Genomic DNA, 16,301 nt, shown 5'->3' with positions numbered 1-16,301 from the left:
TCAACATCTAATAAAGATCTTTATTTCAGATTTTAAATAGATTTACAAACCATAAGAAAAAAAGAAAATATAAACAAGAAAAAAAAAAACAAAAAAAAAAAAACATCAAGTGATCGTCAAAATATCCACATGTGCATATCAAGGTAGAGATTGTAAACAGTCCTTTGAAGCCGGGCGAAGCCAGAAAGTGAGACTCCCCGGGGTCAGGTTCACTCAGTTGGAAAAGGATGTTTGTTTGTTTGTTGGTTGCTGTTTTTTTTTTTTTTCTTTCCTGAGGTGCTTGTTGTTGTTATTTTGTAATTAACTGCTGGGTTTTTTTTTTCCCTCCTCAGTGATGCTGCGACCAATCAGAGCTCAGAGAACTGGGGGGACGAGCAGGGAGGAAAGACGATAGAAATAACAGTAGTTTGACAAAAATGAAATACCATTCACCCGAAAACATTGAAACACAGGGGGAAGTAGGATCATTCATAGGCCGTGTAATGCTAATCGGTCAATTATTGAGTGTTGAATATTCAGGGCTGTGTCAGTTTGGTACTGTACAACGTCTGTTGTTTTTAATATTTCTGTGATCCATCCGTACATTTATTTGTTCTTCCATAAACAATCCTGGGTTTTTAACAATCAGGTCAATATTCTTAGCACTTAATACATATAAGATAGAAAACATTGCAGCTCACACCACAATTTGGAAATAAAAGATTACATCAAAACAGCAAAAGAAGCCCAAAAAAAAAAAAACAAACTGACAACCCTCAGCCCATTCACAATGCAACCGTTTTAGATAAAAATCAAGGGGAGGACTTTTGTCCTTGGACACAATCCCGGACCCTTATAGCAGATCTAAAACCACAAACACGTCATAACAGCATGCTAGTGAAGAACCACATTCTCCTGTTCATGCTCGAAGATCAACCCTCTATCCCCGCCCCCCCCCCATGCCTTTTCCCGTTTCTGCGCTTCTTCTTCTTCTTCTTCTTCTTCTCCTCCTCCTCCTCCACACCTCTCGCCTGGTTAAATGAGCACATCTTATAAACTATCAGCGAATATTCACACACGCGCACAACGGAAAAATGGTCACATGGCCATGATGTTGAGAGTTTCATCAGAAATACTGTTGGGTGGTGGTTGTCTTTATCCTGACAGTAAGCCAGAGAAAGAAAAACAGTCTAACATATTCATCGGGCACATTTTTCATTCTTGTGAATCACTCACGCTGCTACCTGATCTCCGGTGAGGCAACAAGGTTCATCGATTCAGGTGAGTCAAGATGGCTGCGGCCCAGTGGGAGGGGGGGAAACAAAACAAAACAAAAAAAAAAAAATACAAAACATCCTGTACACGCAGTCACCACTAGGGGGTGTGCTCTGTGAAGGCTGGTGTACAATCTTCTTTCTTCTGCTCTGGGAGACTTGTGCTACTCTGGCTTAGAATAACAAACCAACCGACAAGAACAAACAGAAAAACGGATACGACTGCACATGTCTGTCTCTAACCAAGGACGCAGTCGGTCCGAAGCCCCTTGCAGCAGATACAGACCTGGACTTGAGAGCGGTCAGGTCGGTCTGGCTCGAGGTGTTCCGGCCGCTGTTTGAAAGGCTCAGCTCAACTGCCACGTTTAAAGCACTGCATATGAAGTAGATTGAAGCACTGACTGCATAGGTTTTTGAATACAGTACATTGGATTTCATGAGCGGCAGCCTTGGCGAGCCGTTTCTTAATGTGTCCGGGCCTCTAGGAGCACGTGCTTGTACACCGAAAGGCTGCGTGGTGGTCGGTAGAGGACGTTTGTGGGATTCTCATCTACATTCCATTCTTCAGTTCAGCTGTTCGATCTTACCTTTCTCACTCACACACAAACAAACACACACACACACCCCGAACAAATCTGACAGGTGCTGCTATAAATAAAAAGTTGTTCCATCAGGAGGGCGCTGTTTGCACAGTATCTCCCCACCTGAGACCTTATGAGCCTGAGGCCCACCCCACCCCCACCAACACCCCCCGATACGAGTCATTCAGGTCTGTGAGGGGGAAAAAAAAGGGAGTGAGGGAAGGCACGAGGGAGTGAACGGCTTTTTGAAATGGATAACTTCCCTGTATGGAGCAGCACAAGCCCTGCGGCTCAAAAAGGTCAGAGGTGAAGCGTGACGGGGGGCTTCAAACCAGAGGTCACACACATACACCCATACACACATTTAACACACTCGCACGGCTCAGACGGAAGTGACTCAGCTTTTTTTTTTTTTTTAAACACACGCACAAAATTGCACTGTATGCCGGTTTGCCCTAAATTAGCTTCCTCTGCTTTGTTTTACTCTGATCTGACTTGTGACGTTGCATTCCTCCCGACTGATGATATCATAAAAAGGCGCGCCCAATCCTTGGCCAAACTTTTTAAAAGAAACTTGGCCATCAGACAGGCTTTGTTCAACTCAAAGCCAAAAGGGAGTAAGGACTTTGAGATAAAACACTTTGGGGGGAGGGGGGGGGGGGGGAATTCAAACCAGTTCTCGTTATCAGTGCAGGCAAGGAAGTCAAAACTCAATCTGTTCATGTGTGTAACCTCTACTCAGAAATGAAAAATAAAAAAAAAAGAAACATGAAAAACAAACAAAAACAACTCTGTAGCTTTCTTTTCTTCAATGCATCTGGTTTTAGTGTGCATACTGTTGACTGCACATGTGACAGGTGGACAGGGGGCCTGTGCTAAGTGAGGATGATGGGGTTCAGGAACGAGCGGGAGGGGGGAGGGGGATTAAAGTTCAGTCCATGACAGAAGAGGGTGGGAGGGGTGGGGTTCGGGGGGGGCGACGAGGGGCAGGGGTGACATCACAGGGAGGCGAGGTCAGGAGTCCTCGGTGCCCGAGTCGTCCTCGTCATAGCAACAGTCCTCGTCGTCGTCCTCGTCATCGTCTTCTAGGTCCTCGTCGTCGTAGTAATCGTCGTATAACAGGTTGGAGCCGTCGTCTGTGGGTGGGACTTGGGTGCGGACGCAGTACTCGTCCAACGTGACAGGGACCTTGACGCCGTCTCGCTCTGCGTCGGCTTTGGTAGCGAGCACCTGCTTCCTGCGAGGCAGAAAGAAACAAGAAAGTGGAAGAGAATTTAAAAAAAAAAACCAATCGGATGAGGCTTCAGCTAGCGCTGGTACTCTGTGTACCTGCGGCACTGACAAGCTCCCATATGAGGTGTGAAGAGTGCCCTCTGTGTGTGTGTCCCTCAATGTACCTGATGATCTCGATGTACTCTCTGTCCTTGCCTTTGCTGTCCCTCCACTTGCGGTACATGACGGACGCGTCAACGTTGGCTGGGGAAAAGGTGTTGGGCTCGTTGAGCAGAGAGATCACGCTGAGCAGGATGGTCCTGAGAGAACGTGGAGAGAGATTAAAATAGAGGAAAGGTGAAACAAATACAGGAGGAGGAAAAGGAAACAGAGGAATGGGTGGGGAGGGTGGTGGAGGGGGAAGAAGGTGGAGGTAAGACGAGACAGGAGACATTGAGAACGCAGGACAAAGAGGTGTACGGAGATGGAAAGAAACAAAGACAGATGGACAGAGAGGAGGAGGGTGAGAGATGAACCCCTAAACCCCAGAAAATCCATTTGTCTCTGCTCTCATCTGCTGAATTTAGCTCTCAACTCCAAGAGTCACTCATTAGAGATACAGACATTATTTATACTTTACCAAGAGACTGATCACCAAATAAATAAATAAAAGGCTTGCCAGGTACAGTTTGTCTGGTCCCTTAAACTGTTTTCATACATGTGATCTTCCCCCAGCTCTCTCTACCGCTTTTCTCTTTCCTTGGACCAAAATGTGGGAATGTTTTGTTTTTTTTGTCATCACCAGCTCGGGAGCTCCAGAGGCCACATTATTGTGAACATAGTTCTACCCAGCTATGAGAGTTTGTGTGTATAAAGAATGTATACTGTACAAGTAGAAGCGTCAGGAGTTGAATGAATTAATGTGTGTCGAGTAAATATCTGAAATACATAGATATGAATTATACATCATGTTTGGAAGATCTCAAACAACTGTCTAGCTTTATATTATAAGCAGAGCCAGTACCTGCAGATCATAAGCTACTTAGCATTGCTCCCACTAGATCTTACATAACCGGAGGCTGGTAACAAACCTGGATTGTTGTGTGTGTCTTTTAAGTTGTTCAGTTCAAACCATCACATGAGCAGTTTTTAATAACTATGATCTGGATAATGTTTCTCTTCAAAAGTTGTAATTTCACTGGCAAAGTCTGGTTCAGATCAGCCACTGAAAACATCCACAACAAAGACATTTCAAAAACAGCTGATGCCATCAGCTGCATTAGCATAATGCTAACTTTGGCAAACCAAAAGATGACATTATTTTCACTCTACTATAAGGAAGGAAACTAAGGAAGAGTTTCAAGCTAACTGTCATACCACAACAAGATAATTACTAGTAAACTAGGTTTATCTGTAAGGCAGGAAAACTTTATCTAAATCCTGGAAGGAAGGTAGGACATCAATCTGAAAACTTGTACTGCAGTTGGCACAATGGCTGCAAGTAAATCTCATAATGCTTAAAAATGTGCCTCAAGCTGCAATAAACACTGGCATGTTCTGCTAATCCTTCAGCCTGTATTGATTGATTAACGATGAGACAGTAGAAGGAACGTGGTTCTATACACATCAGCATCCATGAAAACACCTGCACGCTGACTCCAAACCACAAAATTATCTCAAGACACAACTTTTCGATCCCAATCAGAATTTTGTCTGGTCAAGATGCCGACATGTGACAGAAAAGAAAATAGTAACCCTGCTGTTTATGTTTCATTGTACATAAACAGGGATGAGGAACATCACATTGTGTACCTGACGTTCTGTGTGGGGTTCCACCTCTCTGAGGGCAGCTCCCCGCTCTGTGGGTCGTCCACCGGTGGGTGCAGGATAGAGATGCACACATCCCCGTTCTTGTGGACACAAGATCACATACCAGCATGTTTAGATAATATTTTAGTTGCTACCACTTAGATGCAGTTAATACTTCAAATACAGACAAGTAAAATATCAGGACCTGGACACCCTTGTATACAGTCTTTATTGAATATCTTAATATCTGAATGCTTTCTATATTTTATAATTTAATCTAATCTTATATTGGGGGAATGTTACTACTTACACTAGCTAAGTAACAAAAGCTTTGAGGAGTTAGATTTTGTCTCAGCATTTTTAAATTACCTCATAAATGTTCGGGTGCCACATTTTGGTGAGGAAGCGGAAAGCAGGTGGAGAGTATGGGTAGTCGACGGGGAACTTGATCCGAGCCTGAAGAGAGAAGACACATACAGGCAACATGAGAGGAAGGCAGTTCATCTATGCTTCTTCTTTTCCAACAGACAAGTCATGACTACTTCACTCCGAACTGTTACCGTTTGGGAATCCTTTATATAATTTTAGCCCGCTAGTGGTGTTGCTTTCTTACAGAAAAACCAACAGTGTGTACTGGCTTGCCTCCACACATATTTATGCTAAAACTATCTTGCTGATTGACACAGACACACTCACAGCCTCCCAGGGCTGAATCCAGAATGCAAGTCTGTACAATGCCGCAGAAGCAGCACAGACAGACACACACAAACACACACTCACACACACACACACACACACACGGACAGCTGCTGAGGAGTGAAGGCTTCATTTTGAAAGCTTTTCTCAACAAAGACCTATGTTTGCAGCTCCGGCTGCAACAAGCGGCTTCTGAATGAACACCTCCACGATCATGCTGATCGACCTTAATAGTGATTGAAAGAAACCTAAAAATAGTGGCTGTGGAGTCATGGCAAACCCTACTGAGTTGGCTGGGCATGGAGGAGCTAATGACAGTGTAATGTAATATGGTGTTGGAGGGAGGGAGGCTCGCAGTGCATTCAGCTGCCGAGTGTGCGCAGCTTAGAGAAGCACCGGTGGGTGAGGGGGCTGGTTGGCGGTATAAAGACATTGTGGGGGTTTGTCCTCTCCAGCTGTCACTGCAACCCAAGACAATCCACTACTCACACCCGTGTTCTGCTATTATATGTGCTCGCACTGACACCACACCCACTCAGCCGCATTCACACACACTGTATAAAAGACAACTATGAGACGTGTCTGTGTGTGTGTGTGTGTGTGTGTGTGTGTGTGAAGGACCCCTCCTCCTGTTCCATAAGGCTTGCTATGGCAGGGATGAGGGAGGGGGACACGCACACCGACTACACTGATTACACACATGCACGTCACTCACAGCATGAAACCTTCTGCTGATCCCCCTGTCATACACATACACATACACACACACACACACACACACACTTGCCCACATTTGCTGATTCGGCATGGTCAGCTGGTCCTCGCCACAGTGAACCAATGAGCAGGAGGGAGGGGAGATGGTGGTGGAGTGGTAGTGGGAGGAGGATGGGAGTGGGGGGGGGATTTCACTTGGAATAAAGGGGGTTGTGCTCTATATGATACTTGTGCTCTAACATTAAGCTCTTATCCCTCTTTGCATGCACTGAAGCATTTAAACCCTGAACCAAACATCAATGCTCCGAACCAAAAGCTAGAAGTAGGAACAGTAATAGTCACAGATTCTGCTGTTGTTTACTATGCCTGTTAAGAGCTGAATAAACCTGCTCTCACCGTATAAAACCAGAGCAGAGAGGAAACACTGACACAGTCCTGAGAGAATGCCGCTTGTAGGAGAAAAAAAAAAAAAAATCCCTGGGTCTGACGGACCCTGCCAGAAAGCTGGCGGCCCTAAGAGTGCAGGGTTCAAGCCAACATTGTACACATTACAGGCTGGCAGCAGCATGGCCCGTAGCAGCCAGGAGGAGGAGGAGGAGGAGGAGGAGGAGGAGGAGGGCGGCCAGGCGGCCACAGTGAGGGCTTGGTCTGTCTTCCAAAACAATATAAGCATCAAGATCATATCTGTGCACTGGCTGAGAACTGGACAAAGAAAATCCTAGCTTGTATAGTTAGGGAAACGTCCCTCTCTCCATCCTTCCACATCATGTCCAACTCACTCTTTCTGTCGACCCCGGTAAGATGAGTTGACAGATACAAGATTCTCTGTCATCGGTAGCCATCCAGCATGACTTTCAGAAAACGATGGAAATGGTGCAGAAGAAAACTAGAAGCATAAACCTGTGCCAACGATTCCAGTGAGCAAAGTGGGGCTGTTTGTATTCCAAGTTTGATTTTCCAAGAAAAAAAAAAAAAACACTCCACAAAAAGTAAGTGAATGAAAAGCTCTTTAGCTGCTTCACCTGAAAGACTGAGACATTTTTAGTGCACAAACTGTGAGCTTTGAGCTATCTTGGAAACAAAAAGACATCAAACATGGAAGAGAACATACACTATATCCAACTTTGTTGCAAAAACGTACCGCTCATTCAGACTTGTGAAGAACAAACATCTTTACGCTGAAATGGTATGTATTTACATTTTTTAAAAAACTGATTTACTGCATGCTTGTTGCTGGGAGACCTGTCCATCAACACCGCCAGTAAAATAGCTTCATTTATAACAATCTTGCATGCCTGAGTGTGAGAAACAACTAAAGCAGGAAGGTGAGGGGGATATACATTAAAAGGATAAGCACTGATCCTTGTAAGTAGGTAAGAGCATGATTTCACAATGCGGCTTATAGCCAGAGGCTTTAAAACAATTTTCCTCGTAACATAATGCCACTAACTGTATGCAAACAAAAGCAATGCATACAAATACCATTGAGGCCTACACACATACAGGCTGCATGGTTGGATCATTCACTCTGCAGCATCTCAACAACCAGACTGAAGAGTAAGAACATAAGACGAAGGAGGGGTCGTGATGATGCAGCAGGGTCTTAGAAGGCTAATACCAGTTTTCTGCTTCTCTTTTGAGCTTCCATCATTCACATTTGAATGTGCTCACTTTTCTCCGCATCCTTTGGAAGTGAGGTTTCTGGATCGAGCAGGTAGCGGGGAAGAAGGTGTCGCTTCAAAATGAGATCTCCGCCTATCACAAAGCACTAGCCCTCAGTACATTTTGTTGCTACATGCTACCGCTGGCTTGCATGTCACGCCTCGTAAGTGGATTGAGCGCAGAATTAACAGTATCCGTGTTCAAAAGGTGATTTACTCTAAACATCTCATTTAAGAGGTGGACATAAGGTGTGGGTAATTTCCTGGCAAGCATGCAAAACGAACAAATAAACAAAAAAGACAAAGAATACAGAACACCAGATTGATCTATTTCTATGAAACATCTTTCTTGGATTGTGACCTAAAAAAAAAAAACTGCCTTGAAGAGAAGGACAGAGAGAGCAGGAAGGAGAGAGGACGTGCCCACCCTGTGGAGAATGACAAGCGAAGTAAACCAGGTCAATGCAAAGACCCTGAACAGAACAAATCATTCTGTTCTCCCGGTGCACCTCCTTACCTTCTCACATACACACACATCCTGCACCCACCCCACACTTTCACACTGAACGATGAGGAAAAAGGTCCTCATGTAGAGCAAATTCCACAGCGTAACACACACACACACACACACACACACACGCACGCGGGTCCCAGAGATTATCATGTTCATACCCAACAGGCCCCTGCCTCATTAACACAGCTCTCCAACCACAAGGAGGAGGAAGCGGAGGAGAAGGTAAAAAGGATCAAACGCTGGAGTTTTGTTACAAATTGAAATTTCAAACAAACAGCTCAGCGCAGCGTTGTTTTCAGAGGTGTGATTACCACATGGGCGCAGGAAGAGAGAAACAACACACGGCCGGGGCTTCAGGGGGAAGGTTATAACTGTCTGCTGGGGCCTCACACTCACCTCTGCTCGCAGCAGGCTCCCCTTTCAAGGGGGCACCACTGCAAAGAAGGGCTCTGCCTTCTCTTGATCTGGCTGTTTCTGTATTCCCCTCTCTTTTCCTCTGCCCTGCTCTCGTTTCTGTGCGACACAGCCAGAGGGGGGGAAACATGACTCCGCCAGCCCAGCCAAGCCCTCTGCAGCCGGGTTGGGTCCTCTTGCCTGTACCCTCCCCTCTGCTGCTGCTGCTGTTGCTGCTGCAAGGCTAACATGGAGCCTGTGCGAATGAAGCAGTGTGAACCAGAGGAGGAAGGAAGGCAGACAGGCTCAGACACAGTCAGCTGCTCAGCACAAATGTCAACTGATTGTCAAAAAAAAAGACAAGTGTAAAAAGACAGGCAGGCCTGGGCTTTAACCGAAGGGAAACACACCTTTTCTTGTGTTTTCTGTGAAGCAGTGGTGTGTCAGTGTTTAGTGAGGGAGTGACTAAGCCAGCACAACGTGAAGGTGTCTAGAGCTGCAACGATTAGTCGAATAATCAAATGACAGAAAATTTATCAGCAGCTATTTTGATAATCGATTAATCATTATGAGTCATATTTTAAGAAAAAAAGGTCTTAAATGTGAATCTTTCCTGGTTTCTTTAGTCTTCTATGATGGCAAACTGTATATCTTTGGGTTGTGGACTGTTGGTCGGGAGAAAAAAAGACATTTGAGGATGTCGCCTTGGGCTTCAGGGAACAGTGATCAACATTTTTCAACATTTTTCTGACATTTTATAGACAAAATGATTAATCGAGAAAATAATCATCAGGTTAATGAATAATGAAAATAATCATAGGTTGCAGCACCGTGTTCCTTTCACAGTATAAAATGCAGAGACCCCTATTTACATCGTAATCACATCCTACAAAAATTAGCCTAAGTCCCATGTTGCCTCTCACACACACACACACACACACACACACACACACACACACACACACACACACACACACAATATAGTTTGTGCTGTACATCACCATGAGAAACCTCTCTGAAACACAACTAGATGACCTGATATTTGTAGATATAGCTAGAACATAGTGTATCTGTTTCTGCTGTCCTGACACAAAACAGAGCTGGAGGAGGTCAAATCTGAATTGACAGTCTCTGGGGTCACAGAAAAAGCAATGTCATATTTCTCAAGTGGAGTTTATGGGGGCTGCACAAGTCTTAAGGGCTGTCCTTGTTTTATTAACCCATGAAGCAGATCAAAAAGGAGGTTTTATGTTTTATGGTACTCTGCCATAAAGATGGAAATCCTAAACATGCATGATTGCTTGAGATTAGCTGGTGCTTTGGCCTTGTATACCAGAAAACGTAATACTTGACACAAAGAGCCAGTATACTACCTGGGCCCCTACAGCAGTGGAGTAATTAGTATTGGCTTGTTGTGGAGTGAGTTGATTTTAAGTAGGACCACGTAGATTATGAGCTATGACTCACCAACTTTTAAAATACAAGTATTGGACAAAACTGCAAGCACTCACAAACAGCAAGATTGCAAAATCTTGGGGAGGCAGTATTGGGATCCAAATCAAAAATAAGTAGCTATAACAACTAAACAATGAATGAAGCAAGGGAGTATGCTTGGTATTATTTTTCCAGATGAAATGTTGAATGCAGCCAAGTAAGCAGTTGTGACTGTGGAGTGACGTTAATAAAAACACGAAGTGGCACTTGTTGATTTTGCAAGACTTTCCTGGGATCAAAAAATGTGAAAACAGACAGAAGCAGAACAGAAAGAAAAGAGCTGAGAGAATAAAGGAGTCCTAGTACTAAAACGTATTAAACACTTTTTAGAAGTAAAAGATCTCGGCCTTACGTTAGATTCACACCTAAAATTTGGATGTTAAAATGGCAAACTTCCATACATTTAAACTCAGAGACTGTTTACTGTTTCATGCTGCAAATACGTTTATGCAATCCATGATCTTCTCACATTTACTGTGTGTAGAATCTACAACAATCAAGCAGCTTATGATGATTTATAACTTTTGGACAGGAAGCGGACAAGATCACACTACTACCATGTTCTTAAGAAATTAAATGTGTTAACTTTTGATCATTCAATGAAATTCGTTAATCTTAATCTCATCTATAAATGCCCTAAATACACCAGGCTCCTTAAGTTGTTCAGTGACCTAGTGGGTCCTCTCAGGGTTTCTAGCTCAGTAACATGAGGTGTGTTTACGGGGAATTGTCAGGTGTCTTTTGGTAAATCTTCACTTGGACAGACAGCTTTTTCTGTTCGGGGGGGGGGGATCGACATGCACGGAGCTCAATATGGATCATGACTTAGATCATTTTAAACTCAAACTGAAACAGTTTTTAAAGAGCAATCGGTCATGTAGTCATGAGTGATCCTTATTGCGTCATTTTTTTTTCCTTGTGCTGTTTTGTGTGAGTTTTGCATTTTGTGCAGTTTTGCATGTATTTTATTGTTGAGTTACATATATTTTAGAGGCTATTGCAAGGCTATAAATGTTGTGTGTGTTATGGAGCATTAGTTCATGATTGTCCATAGAGCTGCAACTACTGATTTTCATTGTTGGCTAATCTGCTGATTATTTTCTCGATTAACCTTTTAGTCTATGTGGAAATGTTTTTAAAAATGTGGAAAAAATGCAATTTACAATTTCTCTGAGTTCACTGTGATGTCGTCCAACCAACAGTCCAAAACGTGAAGATATTCGATTTACTGTCATATATGACAAACAAAAGCAGCCAATCTTCAAATTTGAAAAGCTGAAACCAGAGAATTTTAGCATTTTTGCTTGAAAAATAACTGAAATGATTATTTGATTATCAAAATAGTTGCAGATTAATTTTCTGTCGATCAATTAATCAACTAATCGCTGCAGCATTTTAAAAAGATGTCCGTATTTAAGGCTCGGATTAACAGTGTTTGACTACATAAAGTAGGCAGTTTAAATATCATAATCACTGGATCTTCTGCACATTCAAACTGCATGAATAACAACACGCAAAGTGAGTCACTGTTAATACTCTGAGCAAAAGGCAACCTGCCTGCTCTGCTTCATACATGTCCCAGGACCAGGACCATGACTGGCCCCCTGCCAGTAATCACCAGACACCCAGAGCCTGTAGGGATAGTTCACATGACGAAGCTGAAGACACACACACACAAAGGACCTTAAAGCTATGATACATCTCAGTCAGTGCTAATTAATGATCAGTTTATATAGTGTTTATTTATACATGGTGGATCTTAGACAGTTATCCAACGCTGTCTGAATGACATTTCGATACGTCACAGTCCACTGTGCGCCTGCAGACGTGATATATTCGTCAGCGTGACTCTTTGTGAACAACACCCAAAATAAACACCTGACTCAGCCAGGTTTCATGTGATGTCATTATGTGACCTGTTTCTGATGAACACGCAGCTACGACGTGCCATAACGAGTGTCTGTTTGGGCAACCTGGTCAGGACAGGGTGGTTTTTTTTGTTTTTTTTAAAGGAATATGGCAAACTGGTTGGATGGAAACCTAGCCCAGAACAATGAGTCACAGCCATGCGGTGGATTTCACAGGCAGGCTGTGCATTCCTGGCCCGACAAAGGAATCCTGTACACAGCACCCCACACAGACACACTGCACCGTCTACGGTAGCCTGGCTGTGGCCCTCTGCTTGTGTTTACAGGCTTGAAAAAGACCAGGGGCGAAATGAACAGGCTTCAAAATTACTGGACTCAGAGCAGTGAGCAGTGAGTGAGATGGTTTACAATCTGAGAGCCATTGAAATATGCTGGAACACAGTGGGAGCCGTCACTTATACATTACAATTGAGCTATTATATGAAAACAACTATGGCTAACGCGAGACTTAGCATTATGAGCCCATAACAAAAAGCCTTTGTAAAGAAACCATGTACGTATGTAGTGTTTTATTATTATTTTCGGCTACTTTATAAGACAAATTTAAATCTTGTTTTAAGGCCCTGACCTATATTATTTTTTCTCAGTAGGATGGCACTATTGTACCACTTTAATAGAAACTCATTATCTTTTGTTTAATATACAAGAAAATAATCTAGGGCACATTTGAAGCAGACCAACCAGCGGTTTATTTGACGTTGCTGGAATGAGGTAATGAATCAAAGTGCTTCATAGGACAAATAATAGGACTTGAAACTCCAGCGAGTATCAATCTCCTCAGCACAGGCAAATAATACACAGAACACACACAACGATATGATGACATGACAGAACCTCACCAACAAAACAAATAAAGAATGAATAAATAAAAAATGTCTAAATAAATTTAATAGGATCCTCTCAGTAGTTCAAATAATTAGATTGACATTACCATTACATTTAGAAAATAAAGTATACACATGACAGGTAGAGTGTATTTAACACTAGAACAAATTTTTCCCATTTCATATTGTTTTGTGCTACTTTGTAATGCTTTATAGCAATTATTTTCACAAAAGAAACTGGCTTTGCAATGTATTTTAAAGAAATTTAGATTCAGGTTAGTTCTTGATTGAGCTTTTAACGTAAATATTTTACCTAACAGAATAATTGTATTCATTATGTGGGGACCGTTGTCATCCAGAACCCCTGACATAATGTCTAAAGGTAAGTTTAAAATAAATGTTGAGTGGTTCTAGCTCATTTCGGATATTGGTCCACAAACTTGCAACATGTGGATGATAATAAATGCAACTGGTCTTCCTCTTTCTCATTACAAAATCTACATAATGATAATTGTTCAATGTTAACATGTTAAGTTGTTTTTTTAGTGGCAGTAACTTTGTAGAATATCTTCATTTGAAAGATTCTAGAGCAAGAATAGATTGTTGTTTTATAAATTGTTCTGAAAAATTGTTTCCAAGATATTAAAATATTAAATGTACCCAAAAGGTACAGACTGAATGCAGAGAAGCAGTAAGGCCTCTGCTCTGTAAAATGACATTATAAATTATTTATCTTTGTTTTGGACAGCCATTTCTGACACCATGTAATAGATGCACAGACCTGCTGTCTGTATCCACTATTTTTTAGTTTCCCTTTCCAGTTAGCTGTGATAGCTGAAAGAAACTGATTGAAATGAAAAATATTACATATCAGACCATACATATGCCATGTATTAAAAACAAACAAACAATCCCTTGAGTGTTTTGCACATCTGAAGTTGATTTTCACACACTTGTTTACGTTCGACTTAAATCAACAGTAGGCTCTCTGCTGTGGCAACACATGCAAGGCGATTCTATATTTACAATGCAGGGTGTGTAGCTCACAGTAGCACTTAAAAATGAGTCCATACGCAGGTTCCAACTTTTAGTTGAACAAAAACTACAAACAACCAGTAGTTCACAGGTCAAGGGTCAGAGCCATGACAATAAGTGTACAACTGATGTTCCTGTCACTTAAAAAATCATCTTACCATCCAGCATTAACCTAAGTGCTAAAGAAAGGAGTTTTTACCTAGATTTTATTCAACCACGACATTTCAATAGTTGATACTTCTTTTTCAGTATCACAAAGACTCATACAACAGAACAACAGATCTGTGAAACCGACATATCTTCACTCTCAGGAGGGGGGAGTATGCTAGAAAACAAATTAAAAAGATTATGAGTTGTTATAAATGAGACAAGCAATGATTGGGGCTATCTACATTCCAAAAGCAAGGTTACCCTGCTTAATGGATTGGCTCCATTTAGTTGATTTGAATATACAAACAAAAAAAAAGCCTCTTCAACCTAAGGCTGTTGATGAAATAAGCAGTGATGAACACAAAGGAAATGATTCAATCAGTTAGATGATGAGCTTGACTAATCATACTAACGTTAAAGCTTGAGGCAGTTAAAGCTAACAACCTTTTGTTTCATGTTAATACAAAGTTAACTCTGTCAAACGTGATCATGTGCCGACCCTCAGTGTAAGGGACGTCAATTGATCTGCATTTAAAGGAAAAATAAGCCAGACCAAAAAAAGTAAAGATGTCTACTATGTGGGAGCACTAAAATATGATCTTTCTGACTAAATTGAGTAGATTTTAAGTTGGACAAAGAGGGGAAAAACTGTTTTTTAATCACTGTAAACGGGGAACTGCCAGTTAGCTAAGTTAACGTTATTAACTGTTACGTGCTGTTCACGAAGACGGTTAACGTTACATTAAGGTTTTCCTTTATGACTACATTTCTGAAATGTGGGCTAAATCAACCTTTCTTTACTAGCTAAAGAACAATAGATCGACTGCTAGCTAACATTAGCTACTCACCTTAAAATAACCACCCTCGTAGTGTGTATTTGGGGGTCCGAATATCGCTACTTCCCAGTTGTACATGTCCGACTCGTCCACCAAAGTTATTTTGAACCCTTCGACTGGCTCGTCTTGGAGACTTTTCATCTCCAGCATTAGTGCTTTTTGGGAACTGGCTACATGATGTCCATGCTGAGCCATATTCCACAACGATTTGTGTAAATATATTTCAGCAACCCAAGGACAAAGCTAGCTCGGTACAAACAATAGCTATCAGAAAAGAAGAAGCAGGACAAGCAGCAGGAACGCGTTAACGTTAGTTTCCGTTTGTCTGCTTCCAAAACAGGACCTGACAAACGCGACTCGGCTGTATTTGGTCAGAGCTGGTGCGCCTTCCTCTGTTGTTGTGAACAATCCCGGGGAGCCCCAGTTATTAACGATCATCTAAACCTACTGGTGTCAAGTCATACATTTTATCAAATCCGTTTCCGGTTACAGCTTTCGAAATAGCCTTATTTTTCCCCCACCCGCATTCCGCAAAGACCCGCCCTACTCTGCCTCTGATTGGCCAGTACTTGTTGCCTTCGTTAGTTAGATTGGGTAAATTTAGCCATGAGGAGTGAGATGATTGGGTTAGGGTAAGAATATCATGGTCAGAGCCAATCAGAGGCAGAGTAAGGCGGGTCTTCGCTGAATGCGGATGGGAAAAAACGTTTCGAAATAGAGCCCCAATCTGATGAAAAATATGTTTTCACTACATATTTACCAGTTCACAGCGTTACTGTATATTTTTGTTGTCATATAGTTTACTATGCTACCACCAAATATTGCTAATTTTTTATAGTCCATGTCATTTGAAATGACTGACGTCACTTTCCTGTTGATTTTCGGTTAGTCAAATAACGTTATTCCATTAACGTTACACCAAAAACGTAACCTGTTTCTGATATATTATAAAGCTGAATGTTTGCTCTGTATTTTTTGTCAAATTGGTCAGTTCGTTAAACTTTGAATAATATAAACTAGTTAACGCTTCGAGTGTGGGTTTATTTTGTAAGTCTACACAGGAAATTTACTTTTTCTTTTTATCCCGGTTAGCTTGACAGTGATGCTAACTATGGCTAGCCTCGGTCTCTGTTTTTTTCGGGTACGTTGGTATCAAACATAAAACGAGGTCGGCTGTGCGACCTCTGCGTTCAAATCAACT

The 16,301-nt window shown here is 42.1% G+C and overlaps 1 protein-coding gene across 1 annotated transcript; it reads right to left on the bottom strand.

Moving 5' to 3' along the window:
* Positions 1 to 6: 6 nt before the first annotated feature.
* On the bottom strand, positions 7 to 15,609 carry cdc34a (cell division cycle 34 homolog (S. cerevisiae) a). Its single transcript, XM_067597078.1, has 5 exons — positions 15,113 to 15,609; positions 5,225 to 5,311; positions 4,859 to 4,956; positions 3,232 to 3,366; positions 7 to 3,071 (listed from the first exon to the last, which is right to left on the bottom strand). The coding sequence occupies exons 1-5, from the start codon at positions 15,293 to 15,295 to the stop codon at positions 2,849 to 2,851; spliced, it is 726 nt and encodes a 241-aa protein (XP_067453179.1). The 5' UTR covers positions 15,296 to 15,609; the 3' UTR covers positions 7 to 2,848.
* Between the last annotated feature and the right edge of the window lie 692 nt (positions 15,610 to 16,301).

This window comes from Thunnus thynnus, chromosome 8, assembly GCF_963924715.1.
Source record: "Thunnus thynnus chromosome 8, fThuThy2.1, whole genome shotgun sequence".
Lineage (NCBI taxonomy): Eukaryota > Metazoa > Chordata > Actinopteri > Scombriformes > Scombridae > Thunnus > Thunnus thynnus.
The sequence above is the reverse complement of the archived record's forward strand: the minus strand, read 5'-3'. Positions and strand labels throughout refer to the sequence as shown.